The sequence below is a fragment of the Corvus kubaryi genome, unplaced genomic scaffold (genome assembly GCF_017639235.1).
Source record: "Corvus kubaryi isolate FWS band 111438036 unplaced genomic scaffold, C.kubaryi_AGA036_p1.0 37353, whole genome shotgun sequence".
Classification (NCBI taxonomy): domain Eukaryota; kingdom Metazoa; phylum Chordata; class Aves; order Passeriformes; family Corvidae; genus Corvus; species Corvus kubaryi.
This window is the reverse complement of record NW_024581115.1, coordinates 5,324,276-5,343,382: the sequence shown is the minus strand read 5'-3', so window position 1 is coordinate 5,343,382 and position 19,107 is coordinate 5,324,276. Positions and strand designations below refer to the sequence as shown.

At 41.4% G+C, this 19,107-nt stretch overlaps 1 protein-coding gene across 5 annotated transcripts in view; it reads left to right on the top strand.

The window, feature by feature from the left end:
- OGFOD3 (2-oxoglutarate and iron dependent oxygenase domain containing 3) overlaps positions 1 to 19,107 on the top strand; it is a 43,560-nt gene that overhangs the window by 18,033 nt on the left and 6,420 nt on the right. For 2 of the 5 annotated variants that reach the window (XM_042032689.1, XM_042032687.1), the window contains 2 exons: positions 5,704 to 5,827; positions 15,481 to 16,853. In XM_042032689.1, the coding sequence (XP_041888623.1) occupies positions 5,704 to 5,827; positions 15,481 to 15,617 (261 nt within the window). In that variant the 3' untranslated portion in view covers positions 15,618 to 16,853. Of the gene's footprint in view, positions 1 to 5,703; positions 5,828 to 6,428; positions 6,484 to 6,584; positions 11,950 to 15,480; positions 16,854 to 19,107 lie in introns of those variants that run through there. The other 3 variants (XR_006016776.1, XM_042032691.1, XM_042032690.1) reach the window with 3 other exon arrangements.

The window sequence follows — 19,107 nt, the reverse complement described above, 5'->3', positions numbered from 1 at the left end:
AGGTCTAGCAGGAGCTGTTTCACAGTGGTCAGGTGGTCATGGTTGTCATTGTTCTGATAAAGGCTTAATATTTGTATTTGAGCTATATGTGAATTGAGGCTTTTTTTTGTTGTGTGTGTTCCAATGGGGATGTGGTACCTGGTACCCTCTTTCAATAACTTGGTGTTCTGGTCCTTTTAGAATGGAAGTATTGTGACATCCTTTCAACTGCACAAGTCTTCTCTGAAGGCTTATAGCTTAGTGCTTTGCATTTCTCAATGGACTTAAATGATCTGGTATTGAGTTTATTTCTGAATTTCACTGAGTTCAGACGTTTTGTGCGGAACAGCAGAATGCAAACAATGGAAGAATCAAAGAAAAAAAAACCCACAACAGACAAACACCCCAAACAAGCCAAAAAAACCTCCACACTACAATACCCACATTTCATGCCTTCAGGATTTATAAATGAGTCACTCTGGAGTCATGGATTACCAAGATGAAACCAAATAAAATAATCCCAGCAAAATCCAAGTTATTCCTCAGGGCTCAAGTCTGTAAGTGGGCAGTGTACCTTGAAGTCTATGACAGTATTCCTTGCCTTAAAGTATTTCCTGGAAAAAGCCAGTCTGAGGGAAGTACAATGTCTGTCGTTGGTCACAGCATCAGTGTGAGTTCCTGTGTCCTTGTCATGGTGGCAGAAGCAACTTTAGAAAATGTGGTGGTAGTGATGACACAGCTTATGTTTGACAGCAGAAAGTCCTGCAGGGTCGAATCTGCCAGGTTTTGGATGCTTCTGGTTTGAAAAACTCTGATGTAACCAGTGAATAGGAGTGGCTCTGGATCGGGGGTGATTTTGAGGTCCACATTGTTCTGATTTGTGTTGGTAGGAAATGGCTGTAGGGAGCAGATTGTGCTGGTGGGATTCACAGGAATTCCATCATGTGATGCTCACTTCCAAGAGACCCTTGGGAAAAAGTAAACTGGTGATTCTGGTTGGGTGAAGTGCAGTAAATTCATCAGTTCCTTATAGTTTTTCTGCAGTTTCAGAGAATCAGATTTCACTGCCACAAGGGTGGGAAAAGCAGGATATTTCAACAGCTGGTGCCTATTTTCTCCACTCTTTTATTTTAGCCCCAAAAAACGACATTTTAGAATTTCAGACTGATTTACTGCTGTAATGAGATTTGTGTCTGCACGAGCGCTGCTCTCCAGTATTCTCTTTATTCTTTTCTGGGTGTGTTTTGCATTGGGAAATGAGTAAGGTGGTTGGATAACCTCACAATTAAATGTTTCCACCTAAATATCTCCTGGAATGTAGAAGTTATTTTGTCATTTACATGCAAATAGGTTTCCATGAAGAGAATTTGTGGAAGCTGCTTTTCTGTCCTGTCATCCTGAGAGTGCCTGAATATGATGGACAGCAGGCTGAATGTTTTCCTGTTTTTATCCTTCTCTTTTGTCCATGTTTTATTTATCTTGCAGGCTGTCTGTTCAGGGAGCAGATACATCAATTGATTTGCCTTGGCTTTTTCTAACCCATCTCCAGCTTCAAAAAACAAAACAGGCAGAAAAAGTGCTCTCTTGGGCTTGGAATGCATAATCTAGACCTTAGTAGTGTCTATACTGAATAATTGGGTTGTCTGATTTATGACAGTGGTTGGACTCCGTGATCTTGGAGGTCTTCTACATGACCTAAATAATTCTGAGTCTCTGTGAAGAGAATTAACCCAGTTGGGGCAGTTGCCAAACACCTTGTTCATAATCATAAATAGTTTGAGCAGAGACTAAATAGGATGAAGATGGGCAGCTTTACAGGTTGCCTTCAGTGCAGCCAGCCTGGTTTGTTTTTCACTTCCTCCAGCAAACTTTGCCGCTTCCAGACTGCAGTTGAAAGAAAGGAAAAAAAATACATTTCTATTGATCTGAGGTAGGAAGTGCTTCCCAGAAAAGAGCATTAGTGTTCTTATGTGGCCTCCAAAGCAAGTGTGAATACTGGGAAGTTGAAGAAAGATCAATAAAACTTGCCAGTTTGTTGGATGCTTTTGTGTTGGATCATTATTTATGCTTTCCCCTTGGAACAGAACAAGTCACTTTAGGTATTTCTGCATAATTTAACAGTGAAGGTTACTCCTAGAAGACATCAGGATTTTTTTCTTGCCTCTTTCCAAAAGAAAGGTAAAATGAAGCCTGAGAAAAAGGAGTTCACTGTATTTTCTGCTTCAGAGTGACTTTGTTGTTAAAAAGACTTCTTGGCTTCCTGTGGCTTCTTGGAACACATGAAAACCCCTCTTGCCTTTTTCCTGATGTTGCTGAGTCTCCTGCAATTGTATTTCTCAATCTGAATCTCCCTGAAGGTTTTTAACTGCCTAATGGAGTAGTACAGATTTATTGTGTCTATCTGAGGCTTTGGTTTTTTTTCCCCTAAAATTTATTTGGTTTGTAGTTACATAGGAATGGAATCCCTGAAATCCCCTGAATGACTCATTTAATCTTGTTGAATTTATAAGCATCTAAATCAAATAAAGAGAGTGTTGGCTTAAGATGTGGAGTTTCATCTTGGATGGAATTTGTTCAGAACTGAGGCTTCCAAATGTCAAATACCTGATTTATAAGGGACTTGCTGTTGCACACTTCACGCTGTCAGCAGTACAACATTCTCTGGTAGAAGCAGTGTGGGGCTTGCAGATTTGTGCAGTCCCCTGCCTAGGCAAGGATCCTGTCATCCTTCACAGAATTGTCAGGCTCTGCCATAAGATGGTTTGGGGTTTGTTTTCCTTGAATTTCTTCTATCAGAGCTATTTCAGCACTTCAGTGCACATTTTCCCAAAATTGCTTGGGGTTGTTTATTTTTTCTTCAGCCTAAACATGTCCCTGATGAGTTGATAGCTATTTTTGTCCCTCCTTCCACCCCCATGTATTTATAGGTGGGAATCATATCCCTTTTTGGCCTTCGTTCCTCTGAGCTGAACAAGCCAAACCTTGAAGTCTCCTTACCTGCAATGTGCTCTCCATCTCCCCTGCCCTTCCCTGTACCTGCAGCCTTCTCTGGCACTCTGTCACTGAGAGCAGCTGCTGTCTCTTCTAGCAGACTCTTCTTTTCTTCCCCTACATTTAATAAAACACATCAAAAGATCCTATTTCTGCCCTGGGACAGCAATAGCTCTGAAAATTGAGGAGGTTGATTCTTGTGTCTGCTCAAACCCATCACCTCAGCTCACCTTGTAATTCAGAGATGTGCTCTTTGCTCCTGCATTGTCTGCTAAATAGATACTGCCAATAAACAGAACACTGGGAGTAGCTGTCAAGGCTGTTCTGGTGGTTATCTACACAGAATTAGATGAAGGCTTACAGGAAAAGAGCAGTTTTGACATTTTTTCTGTGTGCTACACCAATGCTGATTGGAAAGTGAATTTTCTTCTGCACTGGAAAGCAGAGGATGCTGTCCTAAATATCCTCAGTATCTGCAGACATCTTGCATGGTCCTACAAGTGTTTAGTTGCATAGAAATGTGTCCCTCAAAAAAACCCACTGCAAAATGGGGCTGGCTAATTCTGGCAATTAGTTCTATTTATAATAATAGCCTTTAAAGAAGTGTCATATAAACATCATTATGAGCATCTACCATTAAATATTATCTGTGTTTGACTTTTTGGATAAAGAGTGTTCAAAAAGAGCACACTAACCATGTGACATAGCAGGCTGAATGGAAATACCTGCATTTTTTCTCTTGAGTTGTTTACAAGGAGCTGTAGAAATGTGATTTGCAGCTGTGTGGCTGCATGGCTTATCACCTGCTTTTAATGACAGCTTTTCTCACATAGTTTGAACTTTTGGTTCAATTATTCATGTCTGGTACTGGAAATCATTACCAGGGTAACAAATATATTTGATATACATGGGGGAACTTCTAGCATTTTAAACAACTGAGTATAATTTCATGCCTCCTTTCCATAGTGTTGCATTTCTCAGGCCTGGCTGCTTCTGAGAGTGAGTAATGAATAAGGACAGGAACAGAAAAGCCATTTTCCCTTGCACACTTCATTCCCCAGATTAGTCATCTGTAGAAATCGAGTGTGTTTGGTTAGGCTGAAATGGTTTGTAGTCAGCTCTTAGAAGTTTAGAATTGGTAAGGCCACCTTGGAGTGGAGGGAGAGTGGCCTGAGGGAGCAAAGATTGCTGCTCCACTGAAGAGTTGATAAAAACAATTCTAATGCATTAAACTTGCAAGTATGAGTTGAATGAACTTCTTCACTGTGCTCATGCCTTCACTGGCTGGAGACTTCCTTAAATCGACTGGAAGTTTTTATCACCAAATCAGTGAAGTGGAAAATACCTTTGCAAAGCTGATTTGCATGAGAAGGGCTGTAGAATGGGTGGTTTGAGGTGTTGCACTAGCACTTGCTCATTAATTCCCATTTATTGCCTTGTATTGCTACCAAGATTTGGGAAAATACAGGGAGAAGGGGATCACTGTAATATTTCTCTCATTTTTGTGATTCAGACTGTGTAGGGCAGCATATCACCAGATCTGGCTTTTTCCTTTAAGTCCTTATGGTCAAAATAATAACATGAGTATGAATGAAAATGTCTGCCTATTCCATCTAGTGTTGTGTTCTCTTTAGTCACTGCCCTTACAGGAAAATGTGTACAACTGCTCTTGAGCCAAAATTTAACTGGCACTAATGAGTATAACTTGAAACTGAAAATATTTAGAAAACTTCTAAGTTTGGAAGTAGCACCTACCTCTAACAGTCGGCAGGTCAGTCAAAACACTCTGCAAATGCTGTGTATTTATGCAGTAGTGCTGTGCTGCACATTTCACTGTTTGACAGTGTAATGCTGAACTTTTGAGTTGTGATACACAAAGAAATTGGAGAATACAGACATTGATTTCAAGTATTTTTTAATTGCTGGTGACACATAGATATGAAAGGAAATATTTCCAGAATCAGCTAAACTCAGTGTTAAATATTTAGATAGCTTCACTCTGAGCATTAGTATGTAGTATTTCTTTTCTCCAACTTCAGCGTATGTGTCAGCTAAAAATAATGCTTTAAAAGGAAGGAAAGATCACCTTGTTATACTTTAAAAGTGGGGTGTTTGGTCTATAGACTGAGAAGAAGCAGAGACTTCCAAAGTCCAGTTTGAAGAGTTTTAAACAAAACCTGTATGGAGGAGAGTAGAAGCTCCTCCAACAAACGTGTGTTTACTTGGAAGTTCTGATTTACTGTTACCACGAACCTCCTGTGTGGTAGCTCATGAAAGAATACAAGCGAGGTATCCAGAAACCTTATAACCAAGATTAGATAATGAGTGGAAATCATTAGGCAAGGGCTATTCTTCTGCTTATTAACCTCCTGGTGAAATTTTATCTTGGAATAGTATAAATGGTGTCTGTTTGATGCAATGCACTTCTGACACTACGTTGTTTTTTGCTCTTGGGTGATAGAAGTGTATAGGAGCATCTCTCTAATTATGGAAACTGTAATATAGAAATAATAAACATAACATGCTAGTCTTGTAGTGTCTGTGTAAACACAAGAGAATAGACAAATAAACATATATAACTTCTAGAAAATAGCATTCTTGGTTTTCAAAGACCCCTTTATTAAACACATGAAAAACTGAAAACTAGAAAAACCCACCAGATCTATCTGCTCAATCCTGCAGAGATAAGATAAAGAATTTGGTAATTTCTGGTAATTTTGGCTTTCCCCACAGGTGACTTATGGCTCTTTTGACTACACTTCTCTGCTCTATCTCTCTGACTACTCTGAAGACTTCGGGGGTGGCCGGTTCGTGTTCATGGATGCAGATTCCAACAAGACAGTGGAGCCCCGAGCAGGTATGAGCCCAGGCTGGCTGCAGGCAGCTGGGCAGGTTGTGCCATTTATTGACTGGCTGGGCTGGCAGGTGGTGTGGGACTGTGTTTTGTGTCAGCACAAATAACATGGGGTAATGTAGCACTCTGTGTTCAGATTGATGACATAAAAAGTAAGGATTAGAACAGGTTAAAATTTAGCCACAGGCTGCAATAGCTGGTGTTAAGCCACAAGAAGTGACTTCCTTGAAAGCTGTAGGACTTAGAAGAGGTGGCTAGTTCTGACAGCTTAGCAGGTCACTGTGCAGCAAGAGCAGAGCTAGCTGTGACTGCAGCAAGTCCAAATTAAAGCTATTTATTTTAGACTGGCCTGAAATTCCTTTGCTGCTCAAGGTGGGACTTAGTACCCTGTAATGGCTGAGGGCTGGGTGTGAAGGTGATTGATTGCCACAGCTCTGCTGACCTGCTGGAACATGATGAACGATGATTACTTGGGTGTGAGTCCATCCCTGCTTCCAGGAGGCCTGACAGGGATGAACCTTCTGATGGCTGTCAGTTATAAATAAATAAAAAACCTTTCAGGCTGGTTGGAGAATTTTCTAATATGTGGATAATTTGAAACTAGAATGACTCTGGGGCTGCCTAGAGAGGAGCTCAGCCTCGGCTCATCTGTCTGGCAGGTGAGTGCTGAGCTTCCAGCAGCGTTAGCTTTTATAATAAAAAAAAAAGACAGAACACAGCAGGAATATAAAGTTGTCCTTTTTTTTTTTTCTCCCTGCAGCAGTGTGGCTGATCTTGCAAGACATAAAAGATGGAAATTTACTCATTTAAAGAGCCTCAGTAATTGTCTGCTGCCAGGCATTACCCCAAGCAGAACTGACTTCAGACCACTGCTGCCTGCAAATTGGGATGGGAGTTTTTTGACTTACGGATCATAGTGATCCACTCACCTGCAGTGAGGCTGCTTTAGATAAACTCTGAGATTACCTGCATTCTGGGTTTGCTGTTCAAGAATTGTGTGTTTGATTATTTTGTTTTTTCTGACTGGAAATGAACTCTAAACTGAAAGCATCATCTTTTGCAAAATGCTGCCGCCAGTATTTTGGAAGGGAGCAGATTAAACTGTTTCGTTTCCAGATGCAATTCTAAGATTACCAGGTTTTTATAGCTGTAGAAATCACAGCTGAATTCTAGGTATGTGAGGAGAGCTGTCTCCTCAGTGCAGGGGCACTCAGCCTGGCTGCAGTGTGCAATGTGCCCCTGACTTAATTTCCAAAAGTCTGTAACTCTGCAATTGCTTCCATTCAGCCCCATGTGTTAATTTGCAGGTTTTCTGCTGCAGGGTCTTTACTCTTTGTCGTTTTGGAGGAAAAAGGGGAAGCTGATGAAACACAGAATTTCTTTTTCTTTTTTGGCTGTTCCCTTTGCCAGGGGGTTGTATGGGCAACATGTGCCACAGGACACACCTGAAACAAAACAATGCACAGCTCGTAGGGAATAGCACAACTGTGCTTCACGGACACAAGAGAAAATTAATCTTAATGCCAGTTACACTTTTCCAACACAACTCTGTGTTACCACAGTTGTCAGGGGTGCTGTGATTGTGTCACAACCTCTGGTGCACAAGTACCACTGATGTCCTGTGAGCAAAGGGGAAAAACTTTAGAGGTGAAGCACAGTGCAAAGGCATTTGCACTTGTTTTTCCTCTTGCTGATAAAATGTGTTTTGTGAAAGAATGACCCCAGGCTGTTTTCTGTCGCTGGTACAAGTTGATGTATTTTTCATGTTCATAATGTTCCTCTGCAGTGTTTTTTCTCTCCTGTCTTTTTGGCTTTTGTTTGTTTTGTTTTACGCTTGTTTTGATCCTTTGTGCTTCTCTTGTCACTCCAGCTCAACTTTTAAAACCACATGTTGATGATCTTTCATGCTTCTCATTTAGGAGCTCCAGGCTTTTATAGGATGACTGTCATAATCACTGGTTCAGTTTTCGTGCTTGACAGCTAATTTACTTTTCTGTATTGCTTATGCCACTGCAGTCCTGAAACCTGGCACTTCTTGTTGTCTCATACTTAGCCTGCATTTTGGGGACCTGATACTGTGTGCCAAAATGAGCAGGTTTCTTTTTCTGTGAGCAGCAATTTGTTCAAGTGTCAGTGGGGAGCAGAAAGGCATTGTTAGTGATACAGCAGAGCAGAAAAGGAGTAATTGGAAATACAAGAAAAAGCAATTAAAAATAAAACATTGTGGGATGTCCTGTGTTTGAAAGTGCTGCCTGGGCAAGTCCCACTGCTGCTGCATGTGCATTTGCAGCACTTTACTGATGAGGATCAGTGTCAGCCAGGCAGCTGGGGACAGGGAGAACTGTTCTGCTAGGAGTGGAGCATAAATTAAATTGCTTATCACTTCCCTCAGTGTAGATCACTTGCAGATTACCTAAGACGTCTGTAAGTCCTGACTCTCACATATTTGACTGAAAGACTCTCTAATTTGTAGGATGATCTTTAACATCCCCCAGTTTGGTTGTTGGCAAACATTAGCTTTAAGAAGGAATTATAATTTATTAACCTTGAGGCTCTTGAGATTATTTTCTTTTTAACAGAAATGAACAAGTCAGCACCAGTTCAAGTGTACAGACCTTTGGCTAATTCATAACCAAACGTGGCATGAAGGAACACATCTTTCTTGTGCCCTGATGGGCTTCAGAAGTGAATATGTGTCTTTTGACTTCAGTCAGGACCTCTGTCTGCCACAAGAAACTCACTGTACCACGAGGAAGAGAATTCCTAGTGCCAAGGGAAATATGACTTTGAAAAGAAAACATTTTTTGGTGACATAGAAACAGATCTGAAGTCGCATCTGTGCCTTTTAAATATATATGGAAATTCTGTTTCCAAAATTGTCATACTGGGATTTTTTTTCCACCCCTCACACCAGGGTTGGCTCTGTTTTTGAGAGACTATAAGAAAGAGAGCAACATTTTGAATGAGGTCCTTCAAAATGAAGCCCTTTCAACATTAACTCTTTTTGCTGGTCTGAGACATGATTTAGTAATCTGCAAGACATACAGGAGGATTAAAAATAAATGGCAGACATCAAGGCTTTCCTTTTTCAGTCACAAAATTGGTATATTTTCTGCTGCTGCTAAACTTGTCAGTGTTTGAAGTTTCATATTTTAAAATTCCATATTTAAAATTTCATCATTTTACAGAGTCTTGTGTGAATTTGGGGTCTGGCAGTATGAGACAGGTCAGACTTCGCTTGATCATGAAGTGTAGATGAAACTCTGCTGTTGGAATGAAATCTCAGTACTGGTTCTGTGTTCCTTATTTGCATGTGCATTTCTTGGCTTGAAGGTCAGCTTTGCTGCACTTACTTTCAGCTTACAAGGGAATTTGTTCTTCATACAAGTCATTTATTATACAAAGGCAGAAGGAAAGGTCGCAGTCACTTCTGTGTGTTTCTGGAAGAAAATAATCTGGGGTGCAAAATGAATTCTGTACATTGGAGTCTGAAATGTGACTCCTCCTTTAATACCAGACTTAACATATTCTCACAGCTGTCAGAAGTGGGTGTTTCTGGAAGTGTAAAATATTTGATTTGAAGGTATAAGATATTTGGGAAGTTCCCCCCATATAGATAGTCTCATCCTTCTCTGTATTCAATCCACATCATCCAGATTCAGTCTAGAGCATTATAATCTTCTGCCAATCCTAGCTTTAGTTTTGCTCCAATCAGTAAAAAATTGGAGCACATCTTGAAGTTGAATCAGTATCAGCTGAAAGCTGAGAATGTTTTTTTAAAAATCCACAGAAGTAGCTGTCAGTTCTGCTGAGGAACAAATGGAGCCAGCATGAGCAGCTGCAGTGAGCACCAGCCATGCAAAGGACAGCAATTCTTACTGATTTGCAATACTCATCACAAATTGTGCCAGGGACTGGTGAGGTGATTGCAAAGAGAAGTGGTAGGAAAAGGAGGACCTGCTGCAGTCATGTCAAAAAGACATAGAAAATAGCTCCTTATTTCTCTGTAGAACTTGCTTTTTGTTTTGTTATCTGTGGAAGAGTAACTGTCTTCCAGGCAGGTTTTGTATTCTAACGGTGTTTGATGACAGGTTGACAATGGCATTAAATGAAACACTGTTTTAACTGGGCCCATAAAGCAGTAGGTACCTGGGAGTGCAGGTCAGACCTGCACCTAACATGGTGTTCCTGTGAGTGACTTCTGATAAATTCACTGCCTTGTTGAGGCAGCTGTTCCTGAGGGGAGCAGTGGTCACCTCACACTGCCTGGAGCATGAAAGGATTGAGGAATTCTGGGGGAAGAGTTGTCCTGTGTTAGTGTTCCACAGAGCATTGTGAAGCACTGTCAGCATTGAGAATTGTCCTCTAAGGATTTTTCCCTGCCACGGAAGACTTGCTTATAAAGGACCACACGTAGCATGTCCCATTTGTGCCTTTATGTAATCCATGTGCAGGCCAATATTTCCTGAATTTGAGTTGATACTGGTCAAGAAAATATGCAGCAAAGCTGAAGGCAGAAAGCAGTGGAGAATCAGCTTCAAAGAGTTACTCCATGAAATTCAGGTAATGTAACAGGTGAAGTAAAATAAAATACCAGGTTCAGCTGTGTCAGACCGTGGTTCAGTAGTGAGAGTTCATTTCTTGGTTCCTAGGCCATGTGTGAATGTCACATGCCACAGAGGCTCTGATGGAGCCTCTTTAAGGGCCATTTTTGGAATCATTGAGCAGCAGAGCTCAATGTGCTTATGCTTCAGTGATTTCCTAAAAGGAAGGACGAATTCCTTCTCTATCAGAAGCCCAAAACCCAGAACTTTGGCATCCATGTGATTGGACCACAGCTCTACTGGACATGCCATGTTTGGCAAGGTCAGGAAAAGTCAGATAGATGATCCTGAGGTTGTTTAATGTGACTGAAGTTGCAACACTTTGTTCTTAGTGAGAACTTTTTGTAGGAGGCCAGTTCTGAGCCCTTGTGCAGCTGCTCTGACAGGGAGAGCAGAGCAGACCTGGCAGCACTGGTTGGGTGAGGTTGAGCACTGGAGGGGAGAACTGGGAGGCAGAGCCAGGGTGATATCCCTGTCCTTCTCTTGGCTCTAGGGAGAAGAGATGGAGCCAAAAGGCCTTGGGGAGACTCATTATTGATTTGGAGAGAGCAATTACTCAGTTTTCACTTCTAAATACTCCCCAGGGTTGTCACACCTTCAGACGGAGTGGAAACTGCTGTGATTTTGAGCAACCAACTGTGCTGGTAGGAGAGAAGCAGACAGGGATTCTGTTGATGTCTAAAAATGTTCATACACTTTTAGCAGGAAGTAAGTAAGTTCATTAATTTTCTTTAAAAACTGTAATTTGGAAGTTTTCCAGGCCCATCTGAATTTAAAGTAGAAGCAGCTACTTTTTTGAGAGTCTTGTTAATACTTCAAATTACAAGCTGGCTGTGGGAGACTTCACTATGTGAATCAGTGATTTTATTTATAACAGCAAGTAATCTCTGTCTAGTAACTAAATGTGGGACAAGTTTGTAACTAGGCTTTGATACCCATTGCAGGTAGTTTTTTGTTTGGGGTTTCATTTTTAGGCCATAGGGATTTTTATTCTTCTGTGCTTGACATAAATGTAGCAAAATTGTTCAGAGAAGCTTGTGCCCTCTCTTCTGGTGTGCTCTCTTCACCCCAGAGTAGGGCACTTGCAGACATTGTCAGTCCACATTCCTTTTGTGGGGTTTGCTTAAAGGACTTGCTTAAATTCTGCCCATTCAACTTTTTTTTCTGTAAGTAATTGAATAAGTGTATCTGTTAAATAAGTTTTGTTGCATGCTTGCAGAAAACATTATTATCAGTTTACCTGCCTAATGATATGATGGGTTTTTTGGACACTCTACATGAGAATGAATTGGTGATTAATCCTAAACAGATGACGAGGATGAGAACACAACTGTTGTGCATTTTCCCTGGCAGTGCTTCTGTCTGGGTGTCATTCAGCAGATGAGATGCAGTTTTTCCTTCTTTCCTGAGTAACTTTTAGAGCTGATAAATGCTAGGCAGCCAGTGGAAGCTGTCAGTGCATAAGATGAAAGATGTTGACTAGATCTGTGGTGCCAAATAAACTGTTCTGCTTCCCTTTAACCAGACAGATGAGTCACTTCATTTCCTTCTGAGCAGCAGCTCGGTCTTCCCAGTGCTCCCAACCAGTTGCCATGGACAGTGGATGGTGGTGAGGCCCTTTCCATTCCCCCTGCCCTTCCCTGGTGTCCCCAGGGAGGAGAGTGAGGGCACAGTTACCATTCCCTTATCAATGGAGTGATGGTCGAGACAATCCAACACATCATTTGCTTTTTCTCCTTGAAGTTCTCATGACCCAAGGAGTTTACAAGGAAATATGGCAGTGAATTAAACTAGGAGAGCCAGAAGGGTGCTGCCAAGAAAGCAGAAGGGGAAATTCCATGTGAAGGATGGGAGCATGAAGGGGCTTAGAGTCCAGTGGCAAAACAGGCAAGCTGCAGAGAGAAGCAGTGGCCAGAATTGATGCTGATGTGCTTGGCCTGTTCCATGTGTCATCAGAATAACTGGGCTTGGAAAGGACCTCAGGAGCTGGATGTAATTTAGGAATTGGCCTTGATTTAAGAAAGGGAATTGGACCAGCTAACTTCCCAAGGGCTCTTCCAATCTGTTAGGCAACTAATGTATAATATTAGAGATATAATAATCATGGAGTATTTTTTCTTATGAGCATTGTGGTCTGTTAACTTTTTTATGGTTCTCAAAATCACTTCATATATTCCCCACATCTTGTCATAATTTAAACTGGTGTGCCCTACTAATATTCCTCTTGCCAGAGTAAGAACAACAGAAGATAATTTTTTAAAATAATACTTGTAAATCAGAGCATGTGTTAACTGCAGAGTGTTTTAATGATGCTTACTAATTAATGTTCACAGAAACCTTGTTAGAATAGGTCAGTACTACTTTCATTTTAGAGACAAGGAAACAAATGACAGAGCAAGTGGTTTTGTTGAGTTTACATGTCAAGGGTGTAGATGTCATTGAAAATTGTTCCCTTTGTATTTCCCTCCAATCTGTATTGCCTCTCAGGACAGAGGTTAGGGAGCAAATTGAAGGCATCTTGTTTATGGAAGTGCAGCTGAAGATTCAACAGGGATAACACTTCCCAAGAGAAGCCTTTTGGGAATAGTGAGTTTTGCTGTGAGATAGCTCTGGGTAAATCTAAGAAGAATTCACTGCTAAGGGGCAGTTCTGAGTTAAACCTGGGGAAGCAAAAGCAGGGAAAAGCAAAGGCTTGTATTTAATACATTTATTCCTCCAGTGGTTTTTTGTTTGAGTAATTAAATGCTACATAATTGCTGCACAGTGAAATCTCCATTGCTTTTGCTGCTTGTTAAATATTATTCCTTAAAATAACAGTGTTGCTTCATCTAAATTGGGATCCCATAAAATTTATAGCAGTGGGTCTTGTGACTGGCACTGGCATATCTTCTTAGATAATGATTCCTGTGGATCAGTGCAAAAAATGGATTCTCAAAATGGCAGGAGAATAAGTGGTTACCTCTAATACAATTAAGATCTTGCTTCCTGTAAGAGGTTGTTAGGAGTGCCCTGGCCTTGGTCACTGCCAGTGACCATCATCTGGATGAGGATATTGCCATATATCCCTTGAAGGTTTTGTCAGATGGGATGGGAATTAACATTCTTTACCCTCTTTTTGAACATTTATACTGATAAAAACAACGTACCATGCAAAGAGTGTGCTTTTGCTTCAAAACTTTTGCAAAGGAAGTAAGTTTAAAAGGAATTCTTCCCAGCTGAGGAAGAAGCATCTTTGAAACCTGACTATAGCCTTGTTCAGTTACCCAGAGACCCCAGTGGATGCATATGGAAGCAGGTGATACCATATATATGAAGACATGTTTATTAAAGAAAGAACTTAAAAGACATTCAGTATAGCAAAAAAAAAAAAATCAATTTAACTGGCTTAAACAACACACTGAACCTTGTCTAGCTCTGAATTACTTCGAGTCAGAGATCAAACAAAACAGCTTGAAAGTCAGTTTAAGGCAAAGCTTTGGGTGAGCCAGTGAGGGACCAATTATAATGTATTTTAATGAAGTTGAAATATGGTTTAAAAGGAAAAAAAAAATCATGACCTGGGTATTTTGTATGGAATCCTTGAGGGCAGCACTGTTCATGGCAACACTGGCAGGACAAGAGCACACTGCCTTCATTTAGGCTTTCATCCAGAAAAGCAGGACACCGAGGTGGGAATGAGCTGTGCATACAAATGGATCTCTTCTTTACATGTGTTTAACTTTGCCCTTTACTGATGTGCAGCCATGGGCTCAGAGGGGGATGAAATTGTCATGAAAGACTCTGGGCTGCACTCTGAGGATTAGATGTGAGCTGCAGCTGAACATGAAAGGGACTCAGGGATTAGTGGGTAAACCCAGCCCCATAAAGCCAGTCTAGTTTTGTCCAGATCTCCCATGTGTGCTGCTTAAGAGCATGCAAACAAAGGAACTTCTGGATCTTTGGGATCCCTTTTAGAAGAGAAACCCAGCTACATGCCTGGTGCCCATTTCTGCCATGGAGGTGGGGTAAGAGTTGGAGTAGTTTATGTTGTTGTGCAGACTTTAAGCAGGCATCAGCTTCTAAACAAACTTTAATTTGAACAGTGGGGGAAAAGCCTGAGTAGGAAAAGAGCGTGCTATTGGGATGAAGGAGCTGCGCAGGGGAGCGTTTCTGGCTTCCTCAGGAGAACTTGAGCAGTCCCACGAAGCCACGTCATTTGGAATTACTTGCTGGACATCAAACTTGTACATTCTCAGAACAGTTTAATACTGTGGGAGTGCAGAGGGCTCCATTCTGCTGCCTCATCGAGTGGGATGGCAGTGTACCTCTGCTGTCATCACCAAAGTCACTGCATTTCCATTTCACCCGATGCCACTTGAGGCCCCGAGTGTCCCCAGGCAGGGCAGGGGTGGTCAAGGCTTGGGCAGGAGCAAGCACAGCAGTGAGCACTTGGATCTATAAAACAACTGCCAAGCCAGTGCATGGATGGAGTGGCTCTTTCTCAGGAAGGTGAATTTGTACATGGCTGATACATGACTTTGTAACCTGCCTGAGCGGCGAGTGATCAGACCAGGCACAGAAAGCGATAGCAAACACTCAGTACAATGCTGATAAGCTGCCACAGCTGCTTGTGAACCTGCTGAGGTTTTGTCACTGAAGACTTTTTGCCACCTTTGTAGTGCTTCCTCCTTCTGTGGTCTAAAATTAGAGCCAGGACTAGAAGGGGAGCAGGGAGGAAATCATCACACTTTGCTGACAGGCGCTAGAGTTGCGCTTTTTTGTTTCTAACTGAAGCTACCAAGAACTGACTTCTTGGCTTCCTCCTGCATTTTATAAACTACAAGCTGTGGTGGAATTGCATCTCCAGCTTCATGGCACGAAGGATTAATGTATGTTTTAAACAGTAAAAAGCTGTCAGAGTGCAGTGTAAGCTCGTAGCAATTTGTCTGTGATCACCTTTGGGCTCTCAGGTCACTGGGGAACAGCTGGAGCCAGACAACAGCTGAGCTGTGTAGGGAGAGCTGCAGCTGAGTGGCAGACTCCATTCATGGGTTAAAATCTTTGTCTTTGCAGGCCGGGTGTCGTTTTTCACCTCTGGATCAGAGAACCTCCACCGGGTGGAGAAGGTTCAGTGGGGCACTCGCTTTGCCATCACCATCTCCTTCACCTGCGACCCGGAGCACGGCATCGGGGACCCAGTCCTGGGGTGACTCCTCTGGGCACGGGACAGGAGCTCAAATGAAGGAGAGAAGCCCTGCAAGAGAGGAAGAGAAAGGGAGATACCATCTCTTGTAACCTCACACGCAATTAGAACGGCCCAGCTGTGGGAACACACTGACACACACTTTGTTTTCATGTGTCTTTTTCCATAAACATTGCAAATGGTGGCTTAAGGACACCTTAAATTTGATGCATTCTGAAAACAGTGTGTCTTCATGTCCCAAAGGGACAGGCTACAAAGAAGAGAGGGTGAGCTGTACAGAGAAGAGAATTGGGCTCTTCATTTTTTTATTATTTTTTAAAAATTCTTCAGTTTGAAAGGTACAGACAATCTTTTGGGCTCTGCCTTAATCTTGACTCCCCAGGCTGCCATTACCTGTTCAGTTCTTTACTCTCTTCAGTTACTAATGTGATGTAGAAAGTCTGACCCAAGTTAATTGAGCCAGGTGACTGTTACTCTCTAGAACACACCTTCTGTTGAGAGGGATGGATTCTCTTGAGTGTGGGATCAGTGGGGAATACACCTGGGTTTGGCTACTGGCACTTACTTGAACTTCTTTTAAATTGAATTACTACTGATTCAATATTCAGGAAGTCTCTCAATAGCTATTTTTGGACTTCTCTTTCCCAGTTTAGTATGAAGACTTCTTCTCTTAACTAGGACCACCATTCAGGTCTTCCCTGAATATTAAATTGTAGGGACTTCCAAGAGGAGCTTGTGTGCATTGCAGTACAGAGAAAGTAACAAACACATGCATCATCTTGCCAACTACTTTGGGTTTTTTACTGCAATCAAAGATTTCTGCGGGTCAGGAGGTTGATAAATAAATGGTAGAAAAAGCAAATTTTTTTTTCCTCAATCAAATTCTGAAGCAACCCTGTTGATCTGGTGTATTACTTGGATGTTTAATTTCCGTGAAACACTGAAAATCTGGGAATGTGCTTTTTTTTTTTTTAAATGCATACAGTTTGGACTCTATAATGTACCCTCTTATGGAAATAATAAATACTGGGGGGAATTACACTGAAGAGCAATAGAAAGAGGAATGATGAGAGGACACTTGGACTTGTGGCAGCTCTCATTGGGCACACCAGCAAGATGAGTCCTCTGTAATTTCATTTCTTCTCAAACCTGAAAAAGTCTTCCTTGCTGTACTAACAAGGGAGAATTGTTAAAATGGCTGGATGCAAGGAAATAATAAAGTCAGTTGGGTTCCATATTGAAATACTTGTCCTAAAGCCTGTTTATTCCAAGGAATTTGCATTACACCATATTTTAAGTCTGTGTCAAGGCAGACCAAGATCACCAGCAACTGCTTTGCTGGATTGAATTTGATTCCTGCTGTTACTCTGAGGTTTAAATGTAGGGCTTTTTCCCCAAAAATCCCTGATAGCAGTGCAGTCTAAACATGAATGGACCTGTGTTTGCTGGTTACTCCTGTCTGTCATGCCAGCTGCGAGTGGCACTAAAAGGAGGTGGCACTCCTGGAGCTGCCCTCTATCAAATCCTGCTCAACAAGATCATCTCAGGCCATGAGGGAAATCTCAGCTCATCTCCTCTTGGATTTTCATCTTTTGAAGATCCTATGTCTTGCAATAACTCCTGCACATGGTGCATCTCTTGCTGGGAACGTTCAGATGGACATTGAGAAATAAAATCAAGCTGGTGTCTTTTGGAGTCTCTAAGCCTCAGTAATCTGGTCAATATGATGACCAAACCTGTCACTGGTAATTTGCTGGGATATTGTGCACAGTCCATGGTAGGAGGGCTCTTCTTTGGAAAGAAATACAGTAATTTGATGTATGTTTTAGTGCCACTGAGATTCTTCTATTTAAAGCTTCAATATCCAGACTCCTAAAAGCAATGCCTAGATCTAGGGAGAATTTAAATGGCAAATGAGGAAGTAAAAATGCAATCTAAAAGTTTCTGAAGGTAGCCTCCAGCAGGAAGCAGTAATTGCAGAAGGCTGATGTGCCTGGGGCAGAGTGGAAGTAGAATTCACTGCTTATTAGGAACAAACTTGGTTTAATTTATTTTAGACCACTTAAATACCCTGAATAATTTCCAGATAATGACAGATAATTCTGAATTTGAAATATTTTCATTTCTGCCCCTTTCTGAGGCTCAGCTGCCTGTTGCTACTGGGAACTGCAGGGCTCTGATTCCTGGAACTCTGATTACTCCAAGGGCAGGATTTGTTCAAGTAGCATAAGTCTGATGCCAAGCTGCTGCAGAGAAGTGCTCTTAATTGAACAGGGGCAATGACAGAATGTGGCTTGTTGTGTCCCAGTTGTGTGAGACCTTTGTAAAGAGCCCTTGTACTTAAAAGTAAAAAAAGGTCAGGACTTGTGCAGTGTGTACTGGGTCTCAGTCCTGATGTTAAAATTACAGCTTTGCACCTGAAAGCAGACTCGTAACAAGGATCTGGGAATGCTGATTTGTATTTTGAAAGGAAATTACTTGTAAGGAAAGGGAAGGGCTGCTGGTGTGAAAAGGCCCAGAGTAAAATAGAAAATGCAGCAGGAGAGCAAGCCAGATTCGACTCCCTACAATGAGATTGAGTGAAGCCTCCTGAGGATTTCTGTGAAGTTGTACTACTTTTAAAACCATATTTCCATTCAAATGTTTTGTGGAATATCAGGAGCTTTTGAAAAATTGGCAAGTATGTGGTCAGAGAAGGTTTTTAGTGTACACCTACCTTTCAGTCCTGTAATATGCATTAAATTTTAATTTTTTGTCCTGTGATTCTAGGAACTCTAGATGGACTTCTTAGCATTTCTTGTGTATAACATTTTCATTGTGTAAGCAGTTGTGGAATCATCGTGGCTTTTAATTCCCTGTGAGTCAACTGAAGGTTTGGGGAGGTACATTTATGTTGAGATTTTCCTGAATATGTATCATCTGCCTGAAATAGTCTGTGCTCCATCTCGATCAATTTCAAGTCCAGAAATGTTTACAAGGATACCCTATTTAAAAAAAAAGATTTTAATTTGGATTTATAGCAGAAATTTAGCTTCATGTCTTACTTATTTTTAAGGTCTAAGCTGGGTGCTTCAGGAGGCTGTAGCACATAATAATGTGCACGCTGAAATAAATGTAGCTGAAAAGGCATTGATGATGACTGTGCTGTCAAGGAAATCAGGTTTTGTTTCTTCAGTTGCATCTCTTAGTATTGAATTTCTCTTTCACAGCTTTCCCTTCCCCAGTAAATGAAGATGGCATTGTTTTTAATGTAAGAGCTCCTCGTGTTCCTTCTGCATCCCGATATCCTTACACAGTGTTTGCAGGGGAATTGGTTCTTTCTAACCTGCTCTTGGGGAGCTTTGTGCAGTATTTTTGCCTTGTCTGAATTCTAGGAGTAAAACCAGGATATGCTGCTGGAGGTCAGGTCAGAGTGGGGAGGAATAAATACAACCAATCTCCCTTCTCCAAGAGAAAAAAAGAGAAGAAAAAAAATCCCAACTCCTGTCTTTCCTTTT